The 26,078-nt window shown below is 39.7% G+C and overlaps 1 protein-coding gene across 1 annotated transcript; it reads left to right on the top strand.

Moving 5' to 3' along the window:
• Positions 1 to 3,910: 3,910 nt before the first annotated feature.
• On the top strand, positions 3,911 to 16,612 carry cldn2 (claudin 2). Its single transcript, XM_038303699.1, has 3 exons — positions 3,911 to 4,063; positions 8,484 to 9,142; positions 15,555 to 16,612. Exon 3 carries the CDS (start codon positions 15,579 to 15,581, stop codon positions 16,392 to 16,394), a length of 816 nt encoding a protein of 271 aa, XP_038159627.1. The 5' UTR covers positions 3,911 to 4,063; positions 8,484 to 9,142; positions 15,555 to 15,578; the 3' UTR covers positions 16,395 to 16,612.
• The last annotated feature ends 9,466 nt before the right edge of the window (positions 16,613 to 26,078 follow it).

Here is a 26,078-nt window from a genome sequence, read left to right as displayed (position 1 = left end):
TGATATGGTAGGGGGACCAGACGTCCTACTTTTCATACCTGAAAAATCGTCCGGGATTTTGGTCGACTATAGTGCTCCCGGGCTGGTCTGGTGCAGGGAGCCAGCGGGGGATGGAGCGACCGAACCTGACCCAGCATACTGGCATACTGTCACTGGGTCGAATTCGGACCAGCCCTGCAGCTGATGGCTCAGTTCGAATGCCCGGTCCGGTCCAATCCTAACCTGACTCCGCCAGATGGATTTGCTCCGCATATCCATCTGGAAACCTTCCGTTGAAGTAATTTTGGGAAGGGGCGAAAATACTGGTTAGCTGATTGGCCTATGTTGGTGATAGACGGGCCAAATAAACCAATCAGATCAACGAAGCATATGACGTACTAACAGAGCGACGACGAAAACACAACCACAAGCCAGGCTACTCTTGTCGAAACCAGTCGGGAGAAGAGCAAAAACATCTTTTCCTTTGAGAAAAGCCTCCAGAGCAGTGTTTTGCTCTTCTTTCAGTCAAGAAATACTCTGTAATTCCCATAAAACTTGCTCGATAGCCACGCTAACGCTAGTTTCATCGGCTGAAGCCGCCATGTTCTTTAGACTGAACTGTGGCGCTTCTCGTTGCGTCACACCTCAACCCGCCTCAAAGCCAACGCTGATTGGACGTTCGTTTGGTGAACGGCTCCAAATTTTCTTTAACGGAGAGTCTCCAGACTGATCTGCGAGTGAAACCTTGAAAGCTCGCGAGATCAGGATGGTCTCACGAGGCTAGTCCAATCCAGTAAGTGACACGGCATTTCCGCCCGTGGTTCTGCCTCATTTTCAAAAGAGAAACTGCCTGCTTTGTAATTCTTGTAGAAGTAAACCCAACTGTAGGCTAAACAGCTAAACTGGTTTCTTCCATCTACTGTACCTCTATTCATGTTCTTGGGCAGTGAACCAGTGGGTTTACGTCAACTCTGTGTTTCGTTTGGATTCACCCGTTTCATGGTGGAAGTTTAGAATTGTGAGATTTGCAGAGAAAGGAGGAGTTGATGGCGTTTGAGCTTCTCTGTACTTCCATTTCAGCCACTGAACTATCGTTATTCATCTATGACAATGGAAACTCAGTTTTTGCATTCTATGACCCCCTTAATGGAAAAACAGAAGGTGATTAAATCAAGAGAGCTAGTTTAGTCTTTAAAACAGACATGGCTATAGCTTGATGCTAACATGTTTATTAGCTGTCAGAATTTAGTCAGAATTCTGAGATTAAAGCCATAATTCTGACTTTTCCTCATATTATACTGAAATAAATTTTTAAAATCAGCTAATTCTCTTCCGTATTGTTCAGATGAAATCATCAGGAGATAAATATAAATCAAACCCCTGCAAAGATTTTTCATTTTCCCACACAAGACCTGACCTTTGACCTAGCTGATGAACAAACTGATTAAGTCGGTTCTGCCATTAGGTTGCAGAATAGTTCATTTTTTATATAAACAGTGAACCAATATCTCAGTAAAGCTTAATGATTAAAGCAGATAGAAAAACTGTATACCTTACAGTGAATGTAATATAGTGACCAAAAGCAAGTTCCTATTGGTTGATTAAAGGAGACACTCAGTGAAAAGCATCCATCACTGATGCTGACTGATTTCAGGTTGGTGGGGGTGGGTGCCTCTACCTCCTCTGATTGAAGGTGGGACGGCAGGTGTGTCCTGACAGCTGGAGCTCGTCAAGCCAATCAGGAGGAGCTGAAAAAGGAGCAGCTCCCCTGAGTTCAGATGTCAGATTTTTTTACTCCATGAGTGGCAATCAGGCCTCCACTTGTTCTGCTCCTGCATTCTTTGAAAGTCCGCCATTTTTCAGGAAACCTGAAAAAACATCCCAAATTGTTCCTGTATTGAAGAACTCTGCCTCCTCGCTCCCAGAGATTATTGGAGAACTCATACCAAGATACTTTCTTGTCTTCTCCATAATCATCCATAATCTTCACCTCCTTCCAGGAAACTCCGCCTTTTTTAGCAGCCATAAGATCTTGTTTCATCAATCATCTCTGATTTACATAACTCATAAGTCTTCCTTCAATAATCATTGAACCAAATTGTAGCAGAAAGAAATAAAATGTATATGATTGAGAGGTATTAAACCAACAATTACTTTCCAGAAAGTAAATATATGTTAATATATAGTAAAGGTTAATATGAGATTAAAAAAAAAGAACTAGATTTGTAGATGTTAGCAAACTAGGTAGATTATGGTATTTGATTATTAAAACAAACTTTAAAATGATCAATTTTCATCCATTCATCATTTTCCATCACACTTAATCCTTTCTGGGGCGAGAGGTGCTGGTCTCTATCTCCAGCTGTCTATGCACTGCAATAATGACCTCAAAATGAGTAAAAATGTCTTAAATTAAGAGTATCTACCCTTAATTTGAGCAGGTACATAAGATGATTTGCCAAAGGAATGACAATTACTCTTAAAATAAGGTATCTAGATATTATGCACTTGAAATAAGACAATGCAATTGTTTTTTTTCTTATTTTAAGTGTAAATCGTCTTGTTCCATTGGCAAAGTGTCTCACTTAAATACTTAATTCAAGAAAAAATGCACTTGTTTTAAGAAAAAATGACTTACCGGTATTTAGATTTTATTTTTTTGCAGTGTGGGTGAGAGGCGGGGTCCACCCTGGACAGAAGGCGGGTCCATCCTGGACAGGTCTCTCCAGTCCATCGCAGGGCAACACAGAGACAAACAGGACAAACAACCATTCACACTCTCACACCTAAGGAGAATTTAGAGAAGCCAATTAACCTAGCAGTCATGTTTTTGGACTGTGGGAGGAAGCCGGAGTAACCAGAGAGAACCCACGCATGCTCAGGGAGAACATGCTAACTCCATGCAGAAAGACCGCGGGCCGGGAATCAAACCCAGAACCTTCTTGCTGTGATACCCACTGAGCAGTGATTAGCAGTTGGTAGCAACGTAAAGTTAATATTCTATTTTACTTTATTTCAAGGTAAAGTAGAATATTAACTTTACTTTGAAATAAATTCACATTTATTCGCCCCTGACCAAAAATTTCTAGAGACCATTATGAGGAACAATGGAGAAGCAGAACAGCGCTTCCCAAACAGCGCGGTGCTGATCGCTCACTGGCTCTAAACCGCAAAAGCCCTTCAAATGAAGGACAAAACATTTCCCACTGCATAAACTGAAATCCAGGTACTTTGTTTTTTAAGTTTGATCGTTACTGGGGGTCGAAACAGGAATGGAGGTCAATACATTATTTTTTTTCAACCAGGATGACACAGAACTAAATCATGGTTTTATTAAAACCTGAACTTTTTAACAATGATCATTTAAATATGAATCTTTAATTGGCCTTATGACTGAAGAAGAGCCACGTTTCTCTCATTCATGATCATCCAACCAGTGAGGCAAGAATCCTGCACTGAACTCTTAACTCAGAGGTGAATAAGTTGTCATATTAGCAGCTTTTTTACCACTGTAATCATATTTCTGAGCCAAAGGCTTCACATTGCATGCCTACTCTATGGTTTTAAAAGCGTAAACTTTACCAAGCAACAGAGGCGTGACCTGGAAGACTCATCTGATCACCCTTCAGCCCTACAGTAACAGAGGTTGGATGAAAAGTGCAACAGTAGGTGTAATGAAATTACTTTTCTTTCTATTTTATGGAGAAGAAAAAAAATCCAAATCTTGTGATTGTTTCTTTGATTTAGAGCATCTGACTGCCAGCCAGCCTCTGCATAATAACAAAGGGTCACAAGCTGACCTGAGCAGGCTCATTGATATGCAGCGTGTCCATATAATGCCTCTCTGTGGGTTATAATAATGGCTTAGTGTTTGGGAGAGCGTGGACGTTGGCCTCTCACACTGCTTTGTAGAGGAAGTGGCTGGATTACAACCTAATCCCATTATGATGCTGAGGCCTCGTGAGGCTCGGTTTGAGGACCAAAAAACAACGACTCAAGTTTGGGAACTCAAGCAGGAGCTATAAGTCACCAGGTTTGTTAATCAGAAATGATCAACAAAGGACACTTTCCCTCCACTGGCATGGTATGTAAACTGTATTTACAGGATTCTTTTTCTTCATTGTTTTGATTGGAATCATTAGTCTAGAAACTGACAAGCCAAAAAATACATTTTAAATGATTAAATACAGAAAGCTGCCAAGTCTGCTGTCAGCCAAACTAAGCTATAAATTCAAAACGTAATTTTGCAGCCAGAAAGCAGAATTGTATGGAATGTCAGATGTGCAAAAAAAAAAAAAAAAAAAAAAAAAAAAAACAGAAATCTGTAGTGAAATTACAGTTGGAAAAAAAAAAATATATATATATATAAAAGAAAAATATAATCTTATATCTAACAGATGATTATTCTGAAACTTATTTAAATGCAAATAAATTTAAGTGGATTTTAAGCAACTCCATTCTTTACCAGTCGCTAATTTTTTGTTGAAATCTGATGAGGAATTTTTAAATGGGTCAAACAGGGTAACACTACATTGAAATAGATTAGGCAACAAATATGAGCTAAAACATTGTTCACATCATGATTATTTTAATTTTCTTTTTTTTTTTGTCTTTTTAGGGTCTCTTGTTTAGAATTTCAAAAGAGAGACTACAGCGATTACCCAATACTTGGCTTTTTTTAGTTGTTCGGGAGAAAGCTTCAAAAGATTAGTTTATTAAACATCAGTAAAACCAATTAAGAAAAAGGGTGACTGACACTATTGCAACTGTAATGGACATAGCGTAGCGTAGCATAGCATAACTAGTGTAGGAGTCAGACTTCAGTAAATACAGTACTATTTTAATTGGTAAACGGAAACAAACTCAACAGAGAAAAATTTACCAATAATCAATAAATAAATGTGAACAAAGCCCTCACTGAACACATTATTTATATATATTTTTACAGTGCAGCTTTACTCACATCCACATTAATGTAAAGCTCTACAATGTCTGAGTAAACCTTGATAAGATTTACAAAAATTAAAACTAGTTTAAGGTTTGATATGTTGACTTTTATGGGAAGTAGCCTAAAGGAGATAAGCCATCATTTAATAGAAAGATTTTATTGAAAAGCTAATTGCTAAGCCAACAAGCTAACTTCAGGTTAGCTAGGTAGCATCACATCACACATAAACTCTTGCCTTAAAAATAAAACATAAATCCGTTTTTATTATCTGATTTATTAAGCTAATGTTAGCATACATTTTTTACCATAATATCTCCTTTCATATTTCACCTTAATGCCGGGCGTATACTGTACGATTTTTTTCAATCGTTGCACGCAGCTACAGCACACACTACGATGAAACCGCAGGGTTTAAAAGTTCACAATTCACGATGTTTGTTCTCACGCTGTGCGACCCGATGCTCTGATGCGATCTACCTGCTCACACTGTACGTCTAAAAACCAGGTGGAACTCAGCTCCACAGTGAGATGGCGCCACTCGGACTCGTCTATCCGGAAACCAAACAAGTAAAAAAGGAATATGAAGCTCACTAGAGTGAAACGTGCTGCCTTGGCAATTTGGGCAACTTTGTGCCGAAAGTCCTAAAAAAAAAGGAGACGACATATTTGGACAAAGACATGGCTGAGCAAACGTGGCTACTACGGTCTGACAGTTTGACAGAAAGAACTCCATTTCACTCATTGCCCCCCCGCCATGCTGCTGGGTTTTCCTCTGAGAAGAATTTCAATTCTATTCAGTTTATTTCTATAGCTCCAATTCACATCATGTCATCTCAGGTCACTTTCCAGTTCACCAGATCATCCAGTCAGATTGATTCAAAGTTTTCTATCTAAGGAAAACCAGCTGATTGCATCGACTCATTGACTCTTCAGCAATCCCCCACACTAAGCATGCTTGTAGCGACAGTGGAGAGGAAAAACTCCCTTTGAACAGGAAGAAACCTCCAGCAGAACCAGGCTCAGTGTGAGCGGCCATCTGCTGAGGCCCACTGATGTTCAAGGAGACAGAAGCAGACATAGAAAAGGAAGCATAGATACAAAAGGCAACCAGCTCAACAGGCGGCCCCGTCCAGGAAACACACAGCCAGGCAGACGAGCTCCGAGCCAGCTCCCATGTCAGAGGATGAAGAGAGCACATCCAGTTAGGCCCCGTCCACACGAAGACGAACCCTGGCCTAAACGCACAAATTTTTCACCAAACCAGCCTCTCATCCACACGAAGCCGGCATTTCAGGGGTCTGTAAACGATCATTTTTTTATTCACCCTTCAGAGTGGGAAGATTCTGAAACGCCGTTTTCGCGTTTCCATGTTTACACCCTAACCGCATTTTTTTTTTACACGCATGCGTCATAGCGTCGCCTCTAAACACGCAAGCGCGACACATCACAACAACAATGGCGCCGTTGCTGCTAATGCTACTCACCCTGCTGTCGGGCTGGTCGGGCTTACAACAGAATCTTCTTCTTCTGGAATATCTCCATGAAGAACAGAACAATATCGACCACATAGTTCAGCACCTGAATTTGACTTAACCACGAAAATACACCCGCAGGGCAACCATGTATAAATATTAGTGCGCATGCCCTACATTTCGTCGCTTATTTTTGCTTTGGCACCACAGCGCCACTTACAGGCCTGGCATACATTTTGCAGCGTTTTCATGCATTCGTGTGGACGCTCACATTTATTTTACGTCTCCGTCTTTACGGCAAACGTTTTGGAAAATATCAGCGTTTCGTGTTCGTTTTGACTTCGTGTGGACGGGGCCTAAGTCACAGTCAGAGAAACAGGACTACACTGGAAAACAGGCCAAGCTCCAACATCTAGAAACAAAGGTGTTTATGGCAGCAGCACAGCTGATATTTCTCTCCAGGATGGAGTCATAGCCAAACAGGAACAGACCAGATGAAGCTACTATGAGAAAAAGCAGAGAGAGCAGAACGTTAGAGATTGAACTAACAGATTCTGTAGAGTGGGAGAATAGAGATAGAATGAAGCAGAATGATGAAAAAGGGGTCCCTATGTCCTCCAGCAGTCTAAGCCTATAGCAGCATAACTATAGAGATAGCTCAGGATAACCTGAGCCACTCTAACTAGAAGCTTTATCAAAAAGGAGAAGAATAATCCTTGTTTGCCCACTGAGCAATTTACCGACGACCACCTTACAACGGCCGACTGAATTTCAAACATGTTTGATTTTCTCCTGATTTTAAGATTCCTGCTCTGGAGGTGGTCGCCAGAGGCTGATCGCCCCTCGTTATTCACTCTAAACTACATGACGCACCATCAGGCTGAAAGTGGCCGGATCCAAGAATTCTGGCACGACTGGAGAATCGGCCCGAAAAGGGCAACAAATCGTACAGTGTACGCCCGGCTTAAAGGAATAGTACACCCAAAACATGATTAGCCTTCATTTTCTACTCACCCCCATGCTGAACAACACTCTGGAGTACTTTTTTGATATCTCAAATGCATCTGGAGATCTGGGAGGCTTCTTGCTGTCTGCTGACATTCAAATAATGGAGGTCTATGGCGCCCGAGGCAGAAAGGTCCATAAAAGTCCACAAAAAACGTGTCAATATTCCTCCATACTGCTCGTCCAATGTATTCCAAGTGTCCTGAGTGGGTAGCGTCCATAATTTACTCGAAACGAAGTCATTTAGAATGTTTTTAGAGCATAAACAGTAGTGTATAGGATTTCCTGAAAGCGCGCACCTGCGCGATCACAAGTCTACAGAAGCCGGCAGACCAAACCAGCGCATTCAGCTCGGCAAAGAACTCATGCTCTTCCTCAACACTGAAGTCCTCAGACATTTTTCTTTCGTTGTTTCTTTCTTTGCACAGGTAAACAGCACATTTCTTCTTCTACGCTTGCATTATCGGCAGAGCAGACGCTGAATGCGCACTTTCATCTGGTTTGGTCTGCCGGTTTCTGTAGACTCGTGATCGCGCAGGTGCGCGCTTTTAGGAAATACTATACACTACTGTTTATGCTCTAAAAACATTCTAAATGACTTCGTTTCGAGTAAATTATGGACGCTACCCACTCAGGACACTTGGAATACATTGGACGAGCAGTATGGAGGAATATTGACACGTTTTTTGTGGACTTTTATGGACCTTTCTGCCTCGGGCGCCATAGACCTCCATTATTTGAATGTCAGCAGACAGCAAGAAGCCTCCCAGATCTCCAGATGCATTTGAGATATCAAAAAAGTACTCCAGAGTGTTGTTCAGCATGGGGGTGAGTAGAAAATGAAGGCTAATCATGTTTTGGGTGTACTATTCCTTTAACATATAATTAGAAGCTTAGCAAAATTGTTGCTATTTCATTAGCGTTGTTGTGAGTAAAATGAACAGAAATTGCCCTGTTGGTAAAATTCTACCCCTGTCATCAACACATTTTTAATCATTACCTTTTTTAGGAAGATATATTTTTATTTATTGATTGAATAATAATGGCACTAATGTCCTATAACTGTCATTCTTCCACAGGAGGCTGCTCAACGTTTTGCTTTGGGTCAAAATTGCTGCTGATGATGTTCCAAAGGTTTGATTTTTGGTGGGAATGGGGGGGTTAAAAATGACAGATGAGAAATGATTAACCTGGCTGCCAACAGGAATGTATGTGACTATCAGATTTAACAGTTTCAGTGTGTGTGCATGACTTTAGGTGAAGGTCTACATGAGGGACACCGTCCCAATTCTTAAATAAAGACCCAGTCTGATCGAGGCAGAGATGAGAGACACAACGACGTAGAGAATTTCTTTCTCTGCTTTTTTTCGTTTCAAGAGGATCAGCTGTAAAATGCAGAGCTTTAAATGCATTCTTCATCTGGTTAGTCCTTAAACTGTTTTATTGGCTCACTTCGTCTGATCCAGCCCGTGCCATTCAGCAGCAGCACCACAGCTACCACTATGTTAAGGACTGAGGGAGCAGGCAGAGTCTGATCCAGCCAGAAGAAAATATTTTCGTAATTGGAGGAGCAGCAGGTTAGAAAGGAATAGCCGTGGTGGAGCCAATCTGCTGGGGCTGCAGGCTTCATCTTTTTCCCTCAACCTGCTCATCCTCTGCAGCTACAACTTCACCTGCAGCAAAGGAGCATAATCAAATCCTCAGTGTCGGGCTCTTCCCTAACCTGCAGAAGTCTCAGGTAATGCATGGAAAATGGATTTGTGGGGTCATATTTAAATGTATTTTTAGGAAAAAAATGTTTTATTCCTGGAAATAAACAATCACAGCACTTTGAACTCTGAATAAATACAGCTGAACAGTTATAAAGACAACCTTGGCCGGGCATGAGGTTTGAATGTCAGCACTTTGGTTTTCATTCACCTTTTTAGCTGCAAAAGGAAAACAAGATGATTTGGAAAAGATTATATTTTCTACAAACATAAAATGCATTAAATAAGAAATACTCATCAGATTATACCGGGTTATATGTATGGAAGTCTAAAAGAGCCACAGTTTAAATTTTTTTTTTTAATTTGTTAGATGAATAATTGAATCTGTTATTAATTACTTATAATAATTATACAAAAAACTCAGAAAGCAATAAACTAATAAATATTTACACGTTTAGCTAATTACTTTTTATTAAAGTATATTAAAAGTCATAAATTAAATAACAAATTACCTTTTTATGTTTGTGTTTTACAGGAAATCATAAATGAACTTTTATTTTACATTCTCCTTAGCCTATTAAGCCATTTTAAACTGATTTAAAAATGATTTTAAATCAAAGTGTAACCTACGAAGAAAGGTCTGGTTATCACTTAGTTAACCAATCAAAATGACAAATTCTGTCTGAAGATTAACATGTATGTAAATAATTTTATCTACTTATAAAATAGATTTATTTCTAAATTTACTGGTAAATATTTGACTGTTTGAGCTAAGATAAAGTTGCAATATGACTTTTATTTTGAGACAGTCTGTATTGAAAGGCAAACCTCTGAAAACACAATTAATCCTTAAACCTCATAGCTTGTAGTTTCACCCTCTGCAGCAACAAATGGAAACAAGTAATTGGAATAACTTGCAGCAATGGTTACATCATAGAAAAGGAGTTTTAGATTCTTCTTCTTTGCTGAATATTTTAAAATGATCCACTCTGGACACATAATATTGTTGGAGTTCAGCAGTGTTGTGCCTGAACGCGTTCATTGAACGAAAGTTCATGAACTCGTTCATATTCTGGGCGAACGTGAACTGAACGTACTGCATTATTGCCTGATGAACGTTATTGTGAACTCGTTCATTCTGGTGTCTGTGAACGGCACGCTCTCTCAGTTCAGCTCCGTTCAATCGGTTGCCAGATTTCTATAAAGCCCTCCAGGCGAAACCCCGGCTAAATCACACCGTAAACAGGCCTTAATATGTAGCGGGAAAAACACCCAATCTGGCAACACCAGCTACCAGCGTCGTAGCCTACAGCCGCCTGCGTCATCTAAACAAAATGCAGCGTGGAAGCCACAGCAGCATGGAGGCGACTTAAAACAGGTTTATGACCAGGTGGTCGGTGAGGATGATGGCAACAACTTTGCCCGCCGGCTTTCAGTAAAAAAATCCGCACTTCAGTAACCTTAAATTCCTCCCTCAGCCTGGTCCCTCAGTTTGTGTTAGTAAAATCTTCTTGAGCGGAGGTCTTCAACAGGGGATCCGCGACCCCTAGGGGGTCTACGGAGGTACTGCATGAGGGTCTGCATGGTTAGTTGATATTTTTATATTCCCCCCCTGCATTTTTTCCCCCCACTAATTGAAATGTCTTTAAATACTCATTAACATGAAATCAACACACTGTAGTAAACAGATAAATGGAGACAAAAGATGTCTTTCAGTCATCAATGCACACATTCAGCGACACACAGGAGCTCTTTCAAGCTGGGCACCGTTTCCTTCACAACACCTGTCCCATCAACCAGGAATCAGAATCAGAAAAACTTTAATAATCCCAGGGAGAAATTAATTTCTTTACATTACTCCATCTGTAATAGAGTGACTATAGGACACAATTTCATACAATATATATAGTTAGGGGGTCCCCGCTCCATCTCGCCATCAGTTTGGGGGTCCTTGGTCTGGAAAACATAGAAGACCCCTGTTCTTGAGGGTTTTACTATCCATGTAACTTGTTTGTTAAACCTGCCTGGTATAATTTTCCAGGATTCCTTTTTAGTATGTATTGAAATGGAATTTCAAATGGAAAAAATTATTAAAATAAAAAAAAAAAATTTGCACCTTAAAGACTACTTTCCTATTTTTCTTTTAATAATTCCTCATAAAAAAGACCATTCAAGCAGCACATTTTTCCTGATGTTTCTGAGAATATACTGTAGGGGTGAAAGCTGCAGCTGCTGCTAGTGTGAAGTGAATGGACAGCAACAAAGCGTTAAAGCAACAATGGGGAAATGCTGTCCCCTCAATGCTAATGTAAACCCTGGTTGGATAAGGATTCAAAACTGGATATGAAGATGAAATCTGACGCACAGTTTCAGAGTTATAACTGATAAAATAATTGCTGTCTGTGGTTCTACAGTAGGCTATGGTGTAATTGAGCAATATATGAAAAAAAAAAAAAAAAAAGAACTATGAACTAGTTCGTTTTTTGGAATTGTGAACTATGAACTGAACTAGTTCATTTTAAAATGTGTGAACTGAACTTTGAACTAGTTCACGTAGAAAGAGAGCTTTCCCAACACTGGAGTTCAGTGTCAGTTTCAGATCATTTTCCTGCTGCAGAGCTAAAATTCTGCTTTAGCTCTAAGTGAACATATTCATGGTTAGAAGGAAAGTATCCTGCAGATCCTCTCAGGTTCTGAAGCTGAAGTGGTTTTAAAAAATCTTGTCAGTCTGTTCTTCTTTTTGACGCACTTCCTCCAAATTACGCATTTTTGTTTGACGTTTTCCAAAAAGTCTCGAGGACGATTTTATTGTTAAAGGGAAAGTCCGGTTATCAAGGAATAACCAATGGATCATTATTGATACCTAAAACTAACACGTTCACAGTGATTAAATTAACTTAGCGCTAATCAATAAAAAATTAATGAGAATTTTTCATTGTGATCACTGAGTCTGGGAGCAGCCATTTTTGCCCAAATATAGTAGCCCCTCCCTCCTGCCATCTTCCAGCAGTGACGTCACGGTGCGGTAAGCCTAGCGCCATTCTCCCCGCTTTCCAAGCTAAATCAATGGGAACTACTAGACACATCTGCAATCAACAACAATTATTGAAGATTTCCAGAGGACTTCACCATTGAAATTCACCAGAGCTATAGTTAAAGTCGTAGGGAAGCGGCTGTTCCAACCGTTGCATTTCCAAATTCTCACGAGTGGTGCCCGACTTTACGCGAGTGAATAAAGTAAAAGTGGTTGGTCGATTATCAAGGGGGCGGGATTGTTGTGGCGGAAGGTTTGCAAGTAAGTTTGGTTGTGGCCAGTTTGTCTGAAGCATCTTGCTAACCAGTTAGCATCTTAGTGCTAGCAGGTTCCCAATGGGAAATTCCATTGGGACCAAGTAGCACTAAATTGGTGACTTAGAAACGACACTGTCAAGGAACGCTATGGACAGCGGAAACATGCAAGAGGAGGAGAGTTTAGTGTCGGAGGTCGTGGATGAGTCTCCTCCGTCATCCATTTTTTATTTAGAGGAGGAAAGCGGGGACGAAGATGTTGTGGAAGAGGACGCCAGGGCGGCAGAAGCTTGGTTTGGTGTAGAAGGCTTCCAGCCGTACATGTTTGAGCCCTTGCCTCGCAACGCTGCCAGTTCTGTTAGCTCTACGCCTGCCGAAGACACAGACGTCCATCCCCGTGAACACTGGGACGCAACTCAATGGGAAAGGAAAGGATTCTGGTTTCAACCGTTGCGTATATTAGCTGCGACAGATGAATCAAGATGCTATGACCGAAAACATTTGATTGACAGATGAGCGTTGATATATGATTGGCTGAATTTAGGTGTTCAGGCTGACGTAGAACTAACTGGCCTGCATGAGATAATGATCTGCAAAAGATTTTAAGACTTTTGGGACAATATGGTCTGATAAAGAGTACATTTATATAGATGTTTAAACCAGAATGATTTGACATTTAAATATGACTTCCCTGTGACTTTAAACTGACAATGCCCACGTGCATGGCAGCTGGATGCTGGAATACATCGGGTAAAAGTGGAAAAAAAGAGTTATTCCACCTTTCTGATTCCTGATCCTCCACGGACGGGTTGGTCGTTGGATCGCCAACTTGAAGAGGGGGGATTTGCCATCGAACTTCTGGCCAGAGAAAAAACCCGTAATATGTAGCCAACATTTGGAAGAAGAACGTTTTCAAGATGACTTGGATAATAGCGCGTTGTGACAAACACCAGATACAGCACTGGGACTTGATCAACAGCCGATACCGCACCGTGACGTCACTAACCAGTAGGTGGCAGTAGTGTTCTTTGACAAACATGGATGCCTCCAGTAAAGCACATTCACATGAAAATTACTCTGAATTAAAAACAAATAATTTATTGAATTGTATGTAATAAATTCATATTTAAAGTACTTTCAGAAGTTTGAATTCTAAATATACCTGGACTTTTCCTTTAAATGTGACGTGAGACTACGTGTTGTTTGATTTGTTTTTTTGTAAGGAGTGTTTTTTTCACCTTGGAACTCCTCCACTGATGCCATTTCTATCCAATCTCTTTCTTGTTCTCAACTTTTAGATGTAAGAAATTATTTTGCGGCTTTCTGGATGATTCGCAGATGTAAAAACCTTTGGAGGCCAATTTAATGTTATTATTGAAGTCAATCCTTCACTTATTTCCTGATAAATGGATACCAAATAGATAGTTGTTCATCTATTTGAGGTTTCTTGTTAACTTTCTTGTTGGCAGAAAATTTCTATTTCAGTATTTTCTTACTAGATCTTGTTTATTTCTAGCAGTTAGCAGGTCAGGGTGCAGCTACCAGAACTGAATTTAGCTTGTTTGTTAATATCAGTTACTGTAATCCAGGGTGTAACAATTAAAAAAATGACTTTTTTAAGAAGGTCCATAATGATTTGGACTGATACTCCTGATGAAGGAAATTTGAAACAGCTTTTTGTGATATTTTAAATAGGGATGCACCAATGCGATATTTTTATCCGTATCGGTCCAGATATACGGAAAAAAACTAGATAGGTATCGGTGACAATTGACACTCGATATAGGGGCCGATCTATTCATTCTAACTCTATGCTATGCTCTGCCGTCATGCGGCAGCGCAACAACACAACACGGCCATATTTATGATGGAGCGAGCGAAAGGATCTGCGGTGTGGAGTTTTTTTTTTTTACGCTCTCTCAGCCTTCTAGCCCAATGGCTACGTGCAATATTTGTGGGTAAAATGTTCAGAGGGGCGGAGTTAAATCTTCAAACTGTAACAACGCCAACTAAATAAAACACCTCCAGAAGTTTCATAACACGGAACATGCTGAGATTATCGGACTCTGCAAACAAAAAGGAAGCAGCGGGAAGCAACTAACTTCTTTTGAAGCAAAGGAAGGAAGTTAAATTTTTCCATGTAACAATATACAGGCCAAAAAAGATCAGAGATGATAATTGAAGCTTTTTTTTTTTACATGTTGACCAAGTCAGAGAACTTTTGGTTTAAGATTTTGTGCACAGTTGTTAAATAAATGAGTCATAACATTTATATTTGGTATTTATATTTGGGATGTTTGCCTTTTTTTTTAAGAAAAGGAAAGTCAAATCATGCACAGAATGATCCCTGTTTTTTTTTTTTTTCACACAATAAAACCATTGTTTAGGTAATAATTTAGTGCTGTTTTTGGTATCGGTATCGGCCGACCTTAAACTTCAAATATCGGTATCGTATCGGAGGTGAAAAAAGTGGATTGGTGCATCCCTAATTATAAATCTCTGATATCATTTTTAGGATCTGAAAATTGCAGGTAGCCTATAACTAAAAAACAACTTAAATTTCAAAGCTTTTCAACTAAATGCACTATAATAAATACCATAATATAATATAATCTCAATATAAACTATTGAAATATATAATGCAAAAATTATTCTTGATAATAATAGCATTGACAATTCAGTTGTTAATTTTAAACTTGTTGTTTTCATTTGGCTGATTTAGCTAAAAGCAAAAAGTGTATGTTGTCATTCTGACTCTTAAGCTAAGTATTTAAACATTATATGCATATATTTACTTATATCCCAGTATTTCATGCAGCTGGTGGATTAAACATTGAATAAAATTAAAATGAAAGTGTATGAAATACATTTCTACAGTAACTTGCTTTCATTTGCTGCAAATCTTCAATCATTCATGGTATGAATTACCATGTAATTCACTATTTATATATTTTCATAAAATTCTATTGTTTTTCAAAGTTGTCGTGCACACATTTCTCATCTTCCTTTGGAAAATTCAGTCCCTTTGTGAGAGAAAGACGGACGTCTCATTTCATGGCATCACGTTTCTCTTACATTGTGATATGAATGTTATATATAAAGCAGAAGCTCTGATGCGTTCATATTTTTCTAAATTTGTGTTCTTGTTTCTAGATATCCGTCTTTGCTGCAGTTGAAATGGCGTCCCTGGCTCTGGAGCTGATGGGCTTCATTCTGGGTCTCCTCGGCATGCTGGGAACGCTGGTGGCCACGGTGCTGCCTTACTGGCAGATCTCTGCTCACGTCGGCTCCAACATCGTCACAGTTGTGGTGAACATGAAGGGCCTGTGGATGGAGTGCGTCTATCAGAGCACAGGGGCCTTTCAGTGTGAGTCCTACAACTCCATGCTGGCGCTTTCTGCTGACCTGCAGGCCTCTCGCGCTCTCATGGTCATTTCCGTCGTGTTGTCCATCTTTGCCGTTGCCATAGCCTCCCTAGGGATGCAGTGCACCCTTTGCTTGGAGAATGCAGGGTCGGCCAAGAGCCGCGTGGCCGGGGCTAGCGGGGTTTTGTTTCTCACTGGAGGTTTCCTGGCTCTTATTCCTGTAGCGTGGACCACACACGAGGTGGTCCAGACCTTCTACAGCCCAAACATACCTGCCGGCATGAAGTATGAGCTAGGTGAATGCCTGTACCTCGGCCTGACCTCTGCGCTGGTCTCCATGTTGGGTGGGGGGATGCTGAGTGTCTCCTGCAGCGAGGAGCAGGAAGGCGGCCGTGGGAGGCGGCATGGAGGATATCCTTATCCAGCAGGCGTTTGCATGTCCGTCGCAGGACCTCGAACAACTTCACAGACCTACCGGAACCCCACCCTGCAGGCGGGGGACATCCACCCGGCCAGCAGGGGGCAGACACTAGTACGAAATACTAGCAGCTCAGAGTCGAGCGCTCCCAGAGCTCCAGGAGTGAAGAAGCCCACCGCAGCAGGATATGACATCACAGGATATGTCTGACATGTTTCCAGCACTCCATGAATGAAAACCAACTGAAGGTTCTGTTAAAGTACTGAATATGGAAGGAGGCAGATTTTAATGGACTTTAATAAGCTTTTTTTTTTTTGTAACCTTAAACACTTTGAGCTTTATTACTGTGTCCATAAAGTTTTATTTCTACAGTGACAATGTCTTCCAGGTTTCAGCTCTTTTACAATAAATAAAACATGGATTAAAAAGTTGCCTTTTTACAGGAAGATCCTTCTCTTTGCTGGCAGTTGGGTTTGTTTGGGATGAGCGGTATGGGAATATTCATTGCTTTTGAATATCCTTTCACTTTAGCTTCTCTGCTTTACAGACAATCCAACCAGCTCTGCTGTATTTGATCAGAGCGGAGAAGAGGGTTCATTTTTAAAAACCCCTGAATTCAGACGACTGTCATCTTTAAAACGGTGGATGCTCAGGCTATAACTCTGACTTTAAAGGAAAAGTCGCTCATATTCAGAATCCAAACTTCTGAAAGTTCTTTAAATCTGAAATGATTCCATCCTGTTCAATAAATGATCAGTGTTTTTAATTCAGAGTAATTTTCATGTGAATGTGCTTTACTGGAGGCATCCATGTTTGTCAAAGAACACTACTGCCACCTACTGGTTAGTGACATTGTCACGGTGCGGTATCGGCTGTTGATCAAGTCCCAGTGCTGTATCTGGTGTTTGTCACAACGCGCTATTATCCAAGTCATCTTGAAAACATTCTTCTTCCAAATGTTGGCTACATATTACGGGTTTTTTCTCTGGCCAGAAGTTCGATGGCAAATCCTCCCTCTTCAAGTTGGCAGTTTTAGGATTACATAATAATTTATTGATCATTTCTTGCTGACTGGACTTTCCCTTTAAGATGTTTACAAGTTACTTTCACATCATTAGCTAGTCTAAGCTTTCTTTGATCTAGTTCACATTAAATCTTTTAGTACAATCATTTCTGTGAATGGATGTCTTGCCATAAGTACCAACAAGCTGCAGAAAAACATCCTCTGACTTCCAAAATGTGGCTTTTTATAACCTTCATAATACAAGGATTTTACAGAAGAACAGATAAAGTCATGATACAGCCTGGTTCAGACAGAATAGGCCTTTGCCTTTCAGGAAAGTTTCTGGTTATAAATAGTGTCTCAATAAAACCTGAGAAGTATTTCAAAAACCAGACGCCCAATTCTGACTCAACACAAGAACATGTGAAGTCAGGATAACTATGTATGAGGTGCCAACAGGGACATTAATAAGAGTTAACTTATATACACCACTAAAAAGCTTTCATATACACTAAGCTTAAGATAAAAAATAATGTGTGTATGTCACTAGTGTGTATGAAAGGTAAAGCTTTTCACCAGTTTATATGAACAGTTCTCACTACTTTGTATGAGAGCTTTTGGGTAGGTTATATAAGAGGTAAATGTTTTCACTAGTTTATGTGAGAGCTTTTCACTAGTGTTTATGCACGTTTTTCAGTATATTATATAGAAGAGTTTAATTTAATATGTGTATATGGAAGTTAATTCTGATTTATCTCCATGGGGGAAGCTCATAACTAGGTTTCCCTAAAGGGACGCTTCACCTGTTTAACCAGTTGCTCAACAAAATGGAGGTTGACAATGCAATTAAAGGGTTAATGCCATTAATTCCAGACAGGTTCAACTGATCAGAGTTTTCTCTCACATAAGCAGACAGTGCAGTTGATCAGAGTTCACTTTTAAGTTGGGTGGAGGTGACAGGACCCAAATGCAGACACTGAAGCTGAAGGTGGTTACTTGCAGATTTAATAACAAAAAAGGGTAACGGAAGCAAATCCACAAAAACTGAGAACCAGGAATTCTCAGAACAAGGGGGCAAAGAAATGACAACAAACCAGCAACAGTGACTGTGCAGGAGGAGACTATATGGGAGAGAGAAACAAAGAGCAGGCTAATTAGCAGACTGTGAGCAGGTGTGAACAGAGGAGTCTAGAAGGGAGCTAGGAGAAAAGGAGACTGACACAAGAGGGCAGCAGAGGGCAAACAAGAAATACCTAAGAACTAAAATACAACAAAAATAACTAGAATAACTCCAAATGGAAATAAAAACAATACAACTCAAAGATAAAACTTAAACACAACCAAAACCATGACATTCACTGAGAACTTATGGCGGACGTTTAATGTACAGAAAGCTATGAAGATTTAAGAAATGGAATTTAAAATGAAAAGAAAGGCACAAGGAGAGGAGATGGCTGGACATTTCTGAGAGACTGAATGTGTAAATTGTCTCCTTTTTTATCATAAAGATAATTTCCAGAGATATATCCAAAGGAAATGTGATATTTAACCAGTCTCAATTATGACAATATTTTAAATAACTGTTAGTTTTTTTTTTTTTTTTTGGTTCAAATTAAAGTTAAATACCTCAGTCTCAGTTAAGTCTCCACAGATCTTGGTCATAATTTTATTGCTGAGCTGCTTCTCATTAACTTTTGTTCAGATTTTGGTTACCAAGAATCTTACTGGCACTAAAAAAATGACAAAATATTACAATCCATGAAATGAACACCTAATCCACATTTAACACCCAGTGGTGAGATATGCAGCTGCTAACAGATGTAAACCAGGTCAAAAAAAAGCTAATCCCAAAACTGGAAGCTCTGATTGATCACGCTGTCTTTATTTTAACAAGGCAGAAAAGGGATTTCGGCATTTCAAATCTGGACAAGATTTTCACGTTTAAGTAATCATATTTATCTATCCATATTCATTTAATTTGATACAAAGAAAAGCAATTTAAAGACTGTAGGGGCGCTCCTGCCTGATTTCACCGGCTGTGCAGTGTGTCTGGGGATTGGTTAGGGCAGGATTGGAGAGCGAGCTCAGGTCCAATTCAGGTGCTTAAGTGAAATAACCCTTGGAATCAGTAACGCTCATGCAGATATTTGTCAGGGAAGATTAAAGGATCCTTTTGATCCAAGCAGAAACTGAAAGATGTATTTTCATAAAGCAAAACAGGAAACCTGGAGGTTTCTTCCTGTTCAAAGGGAGTTTTTCCTCTCCACTGTCGCTACAAGCATGCTTAGTGTGAGGGATTGCTGAAGAGTCAATGAGTCCATGCAATCAACTGGTTTTCCTTAGATAGAAAACTTTGAATCAATCTGACTGGATGATCTGGTGAACTGGAAAGTGACCTGAGATGACATGATGTGAATTGGAGCTATAGAAATAAACTGAATAGAATTCAACACAGAAGACTCAACTAAAGGCTGATTTATACTTCGAAACCAGTTCGTCTGCTTGTGGTGCAGTGAACACAGAGACGTCTCCCCCCCTCTTCCCACAGACACTCTGCTGCACCTCTCCAAATTGTAGGTGACTGCAGACAGGAGGCCTCGGATTGGTCAATTCTACATCCGCTCTATTTCCTGTTTGGTTCCTTACCGGCTTGTTTTGTTTGTCTGACCTCCATTGTGGAAAACGACTGGTGAAGATGGAGCAGCTAGCAGAGTGAGGTGTGTGAGAACGCAGGGACCCTTTTTCCACCTGGATCCCCGCTCTTTTTAGCCCTCATGTCCCTCCATTGTCGCACAAACTTGCCCCCACTTCCTCACCGCCTCGGCCGTATCTAGACCCACAGCTAGTTCCTGATTGTCCCTCTGACGTGGAATAACTTAGCTTTAATATTGGGCATAAATCAAAAAAATCTGCGTCAAGCTCACTGCGACACACTGCTGCTGGACGATAACCAGACCTTTAATCAGCTCTAAACCTCGTCACAACCAGGTTAAGTTCAACAGAGATGGCAAAAGTACTCACTTTCCGTACTTGAGTAAAAGTACAGATACTTGTGTTGAAAAATACTCTGGTAAAAGTGGAAGTACTGATTAAACTTCTTTACTCTAGTAAAAGTAACAAAGTACAGGCTTGTAAATTTACTTAAAGTATAAAAGTAAAAGTAGAAACCACTTTTTTCATGCCGTTGCCTACATTTTAAATGGATGTCTGCCAATAGGACTAGATCTCCGTTGTGTTCATTTTCAATCATCTCGTCGTCCATGCTACTATGCTAACGCCACCGCCACCAAGCTGCAATGATTTGCTGCCAATGAATACCGCCGAATCTGTCGATTCATCTTGTAGTGGTGCGTCAAATGCAACGTAGATTCCCATCCAATTAGATTGAATTTGGTATTGATGACGTGAAAAATAATAACGGTAACTCCATTGAAATGATTCAAAACTAAAGTAACGAGCCAATTTTTTAAAATGTAAGGAGTAGAAGTAAAAATTCGCCATAAAAATAAGTAGTAAAGTAAAAATATCAGAAAAATCTACTTGAGTACAGTAACGAAGTATTTGTACTTCGTTAATTCCCATCTCTGAAGTTCAATAAGCTAGATGTGGCCAATCAGGGCTGACTTATAGAGCTAATTTTATGAAACATCCCTCTGGTTCTGAAGAATAATCCAAGCTTCCATCAAAGTAATCCTTTTGTTCCAGTAACGGATTCACTTTTCTTATTTTTATTTTTAATTTTTTTATGAAATGATTACTGAACTGTTTATAAGTAGCTACTTACTCTGTAAGTCCCAGAAAATGTCGGGATTAGATTTCTTTCCAAACAACAGTTGTGGTTTTTATAAGATCTGCTTGATTTAGAATAGTTTTTAACATCTTATCTTGCTTTGCATTTTTTATAACTCAACTCATTTTATTCTGTTTGAAAAAGAAGTCAATAAACGTCATATTTATGTATAACATCCTAAAAAAGAACAGAACGGAAGCAAAGAGTTTGTATATACCTTATATAGATCTAGTTAGTAGATGCTAATACCAAACCACTAAATTCATTTTGTTTGTTGTAATTTCGATTTTCAGCAGTTTCTTTTAGCAATAGAGCTAATCTAAATTCTTTACAAATCACATAAAGTTCTGTCTGAGCAAATCAAAGGGTCTTAATATAAATATTGTGTAAAAATAAATGCTTTATTAACTATCTGCATTAAAACATCTGAAAAAGGTATTTCACATATTACTTTTTTTCAATTTTGTACTGTTTTCACTTTGGCTGCTGACATTTTAACACATCATAAATATTAAAGTCTTTTTTACTAAATAAAGGTCATCTATCCTCCACATTCTCTTGAACTAGATTGATTTCTCCTCTTATATTATCGTGCATATACTAATGTAGCAGCTAGTAGTGCAACTTATGAACATGGATAAAATTGTTAAAGGGTGAATGGCCTGCTCTTTTTTTTTTCAAGTGAGACTTAACCTAAGTGCTTTACACCACATTCAGTCATTCATCCATTCAAGCACTGATGGTGGTTATGTGTCTACAACATGCTTTATGTGTCTGCGCAACATGCTTTATGTGTGTCTGCGAAATGCTTTATGTGTCTGCAACATGCTTTATGTGTGTCTGCGACATGCTTTATGTGTGTCTGTGACATGCTTTATGTGTGTCTGCGAAATGCTTTATGTGTGTCTGCGAAATGCTTTATGTGTGTCTGCGAAATGCTTTATGTGTGTCTGCGACATGCTTTATGTGTGTCTGCGACATGCTTTATGTGTGTCTGCGAAATGCTTTATGTGTGTCTGCGAAATGCTTTATGTGTGTCTGCGACATGCTTTATGTGTGTCTGCGACATGTTTTATGTGTGTCTGCAACATGCTTTATGTGTGTCTGCGAAACATGGTTTATGTGTCTGCAACATGCTTTATGTGTGTCTGCGAAACATGGTTTATGTGTCTGCAACATGCTTTATGTGTGTCTGCAACATGCTTTATGTGTGTCTGCAACATGCTTTATGTGTGTCTGCGAAACATGGTTTATGTGTCTGCAACATGCTTTATGTGTGTCTGCGAAACATGGTTTATGTGTCTGCAACATGCTTTATGTGTGTCTGCGAAACATGGTTTATGTGTCTGCAACATGCTTTATGTGTGTCTGCAACATGCTTTATGTGTGTCTGCAACATGCTTTATGTGTGTCTGCAACATGCTTTATGTGTGTCTGCAACATGCTTTATGTGTGTCTGCGAAACATGGTTTATGTGTGTCTGCGCAACATGCTTTATGTGTGTCTGCGAAACAGGGTTTATGTGTGTCTGCGCAACATGCTTTATGTGTGTCTGCGAAACATGGTTTTATGTGTCTGCAACATGCTTTATGTGTGTCTGCAACATGCTTTATGTGTGTCTGCAAAACATGGTTTATGTGTGTCTGCGCAACATGCTTTATGTGTGTCTGCGACACATGGTTTATGTGTGTCTGCGCAACATGCTTTATGTGTGTCTGCGACACATGGTTTATGTGTGTCTGCGCAACATGCTTTATGTGTGTCTGCGAAACATGGTTTATGTGTGTCTGCGCAACATGCTTTATGTGTGTCTGCGACACATGGTTTATGTGTGTCTGCGAAATGCTTTATGTGTGTCTGCAACATGCTTTATGTGTGTCTGTGACATGCTTTATGTGTGTCTGCGACATGCTCATGTTTTATGTGTGTCTGCAACATGCTTTATGTGTCTGCAACATGCTTTATGTGTGTCTGCGAAACATGGTTTATGTGTCTGCAACATGCTTTATGTGTCTGCAACATGCTTTATGTGTCTGCAACATGCTTTATGTGTGTCTGCAACATGCTTTATGTGTCTGCAACATGCTTTATGTGTGTCTGCGAAACATGGTTTATGTGTCTGCAACATGCTTTATGTGTCTGCAACATGCTTTATGTGTCTGCAACATGCTTTATGTGTGTCTGCAACATGCTTTATGTGTGTCTGCGAAACATGCTTTATGTGTGTCTGCGCAACATGCTTTATGTGTGTCTGCGCAACATGCTTTATGTGTGTCTGCGCAAAATGCCCATGTTTTATGTGTGTCTGCAACATGCTTTATGTGTCTGCAACATGCTTTATGTGTGTCTACGAAATGCTTTATGTGTGTCTGCGACATGCTCATGTTTTATGTGTGTCTGCAACATGCTTTATGTGTGTCTGCGAAATGCTTTATGTGTGTCTGCGACATGCTTTATGTGTGTCTGCGACATGCTTTATGTGTGTCTGCGACATGCTCATGTTTTATGTGTGTCTGCAACATGCTTTATGTGTGTCTGCGACATGCTCATGTTTTATGTGTGTCTGCAACATGCTTTATGTGTCTGCAACATGCTTTATGTGTCTGCAACATGCTTTATGTGTGTCTGCGAAACATGGTTTATGTGTCAGCAACATGCTTTATGTGTCTGCAACATGCTTTATGTGTGTCTGCGAAACATGCTTTATGTGTCTGCAACATGCTTTATGTGTGTCTGCGAAACATGGTTTATGTGTCTGCAACATGCTTTATGTGTGTCTGCGAAACATGCTTTATGTGTGTCTGCAACATGCTTTATGTGTGTCTGCGCAACATGCTTTATGTGTGTCTGCAGCATGCTTTATGTGTGTCTGCGCAACATGCTTTATGTGTGTCTGCAACATGCTTTATGTGTGTCTGCGACATGCTTTATGTGTGTCTGCGACATGCTTTATGTGTGTCTGCGACATGCTTTATGTGTGTCTGCAACATGCTTTATGTGTTTCTGCAACATGCTTTATGTGTGTCTGCAACATGCTTTATGTGTGTCTGCGACATGCTTTATGTGTGTCTGCGACATGCTCATGTTTTATGTGTCTGCAACATGCTTTATGTGTCTGCAACATGCTTTATGTGTGTCTGCGAAACATGGTTTATGTGTCTGCAACATGCTTTATTTGTCTGCAACATGCTTTATGTGTGTCTGCGAAACATGGTTTATGTGTCTGCAACATGCTTTATGTGTCTGCAACATGCTTTATGTGTCTGTAACATGCTTTATGTGTGTCTGCGAAACATGGTTTATGTGTCTGCAACATGCTTTATGTGTGTCTGCAACATGCTTTATGTGTGTCTGCGAAACATGGTTTATGTGTGTCTGCGCAACATGCTTTATGTGTGTCTGCGCAGCATGCTTTATGTGTGTCTGCGACATGCTTTATGTGTGTCTGTGCAACATGCTTTATGTGTGTCTGCGACATGCTTTATGTGTGTCTGCGCAACATGCTTTATGTGTGTTAGCGACATGCTTTATGTGTGTCTGCGACCTGAACTCAATGGGAAAGGAACCGTTGCGTATATTAGCTACGACATGAATCAAGATGCTATGGCCGAAAAAATTTGATTGACAGGTAACCGTTGATATATAATTGGCTGAATTTAGGTGTTCAGGCTGACGTAGAACTAACTGGCCTGCAGAAAATAACGGGAAAAAAAAACAGATTTTAAGACAGGAAATTTTTTTTAAATAGAAATTTTCTAACTTTTGGGACAATATGGTCTGATAAAGAAAACATTTATATACGTGTTTAAGCCAGAATGATTTGGAATATGACTTCCCTACGACTTTAAGTGTTATTTAAAGAGTTTGTCTTAAATTATCTCTTTTCAGGAAAAAGAACAGGAGAGAGAAAGCTTCAAGCTGTAGACACACAGAGAGCCCATCTTTAACATGTTATTGTAAGTAAAACATATGTAACAGAGAGTAAAACTTCCCTTTATTTAAAGGTTCCCTTTATAATATATTCAGCTGCATATTATTTGTAAATGATTATATTCTTTCTATATTTACACAATCCCTGAACCTGAGGTGTACAGATGGGATCATGCTGAGAAGCAGCTCTGTGGTGGTGTTGTGCTGTGCTGTTTGGGGTGGTGTGAACGTCTCGTTTAAACCTCCAGGTTTTGACCTCAGGTTCGTTGCGTTCTGGACACGCTGGCTGAGTTTCGACTGGTGTTTATTTTCTAGACTGGAATGAGAAATAGATTGAATCCCTGAACTGAAGGCAAACAGGGCATTGACACCGACAGACTTAAACAAACAAAGGCCTCGCTTCGCTCCAATCAATGAGCAGTTGAAGCTCGCCAAGCAGGTCATGGATGCAACTTAAACACAAATGCTTTAGAAAAAAAAAACAGTTTAAAAGCTGTTCTTAAGATACATTGTAATTAGTCAAAACTGACAATAGACTTTAGAAGAATTGAGAACAGCTTCATTTCTTGAGCCAGCCTAAGACTGTAAGACAACAGAAATACTTTTATTTGAACTAAAGCCTGCAAACCGGCAGTTTCACAACTACCTAATCTATTTTTAATGGACAACTTGATCTATGGGAGGGATGAACTAGGCTGATTCCCAGTACAGTGAGTCCCACCCAGACATAAACCAACAGACAGATCAGTGGACTATGATCACGTTACTCTGGGAAAGATAAACTCAACCTGAAAACGCTTCACAGAGACCTGCAGGCGTACCTTTGTCACACATCTGCACAAGCAACTTAGTACGAGTGGAAGTCTAAGAATAAAAGAAAATATATGTTTTTACACCAAAAAAGATCAGTATCAATGAACTGATGCATTTGGAATTTTGTTTTAGTTTTAACCTCTTTAGTGTATAAACTTGTTTATTTCATGAGATTAAATGTTCAAAATGGTAATAAATTTCCAATAAAGGAAATATTTTTAATGTGAATTTGTCCAATTTTGAAACAATGATGCAGAACAGGGACTGAAATCAGGACAGCAGAGAAAGCTTCACCTTGTTACCATAAAGACCTGCTTGTATCCGCTAACATCAACTCAAAAATGTCAGGATTTTATCC

The sequence above is a fragment of the Cyprinodon tularosa genome, unplaced genomic scaffold (genome assembly GCF_016077235.1).
Source record: "Cyprinodon tularosa strain WSP-4 unplaced genomic scaffold, ASM1607723v1 ctg518, whole genome shotgun sequence".
NCBI classification, from domain to species: Eukaryota; Metazoa; Chordata; class Actinopteri; order Cyprinodontiformes; family Cyprinodontidae; genus Cyprinodon; species Cyprinodon tularosa.
This window is presented reverse-complemented; position numbering and strand designations above follow the sequence as displayed.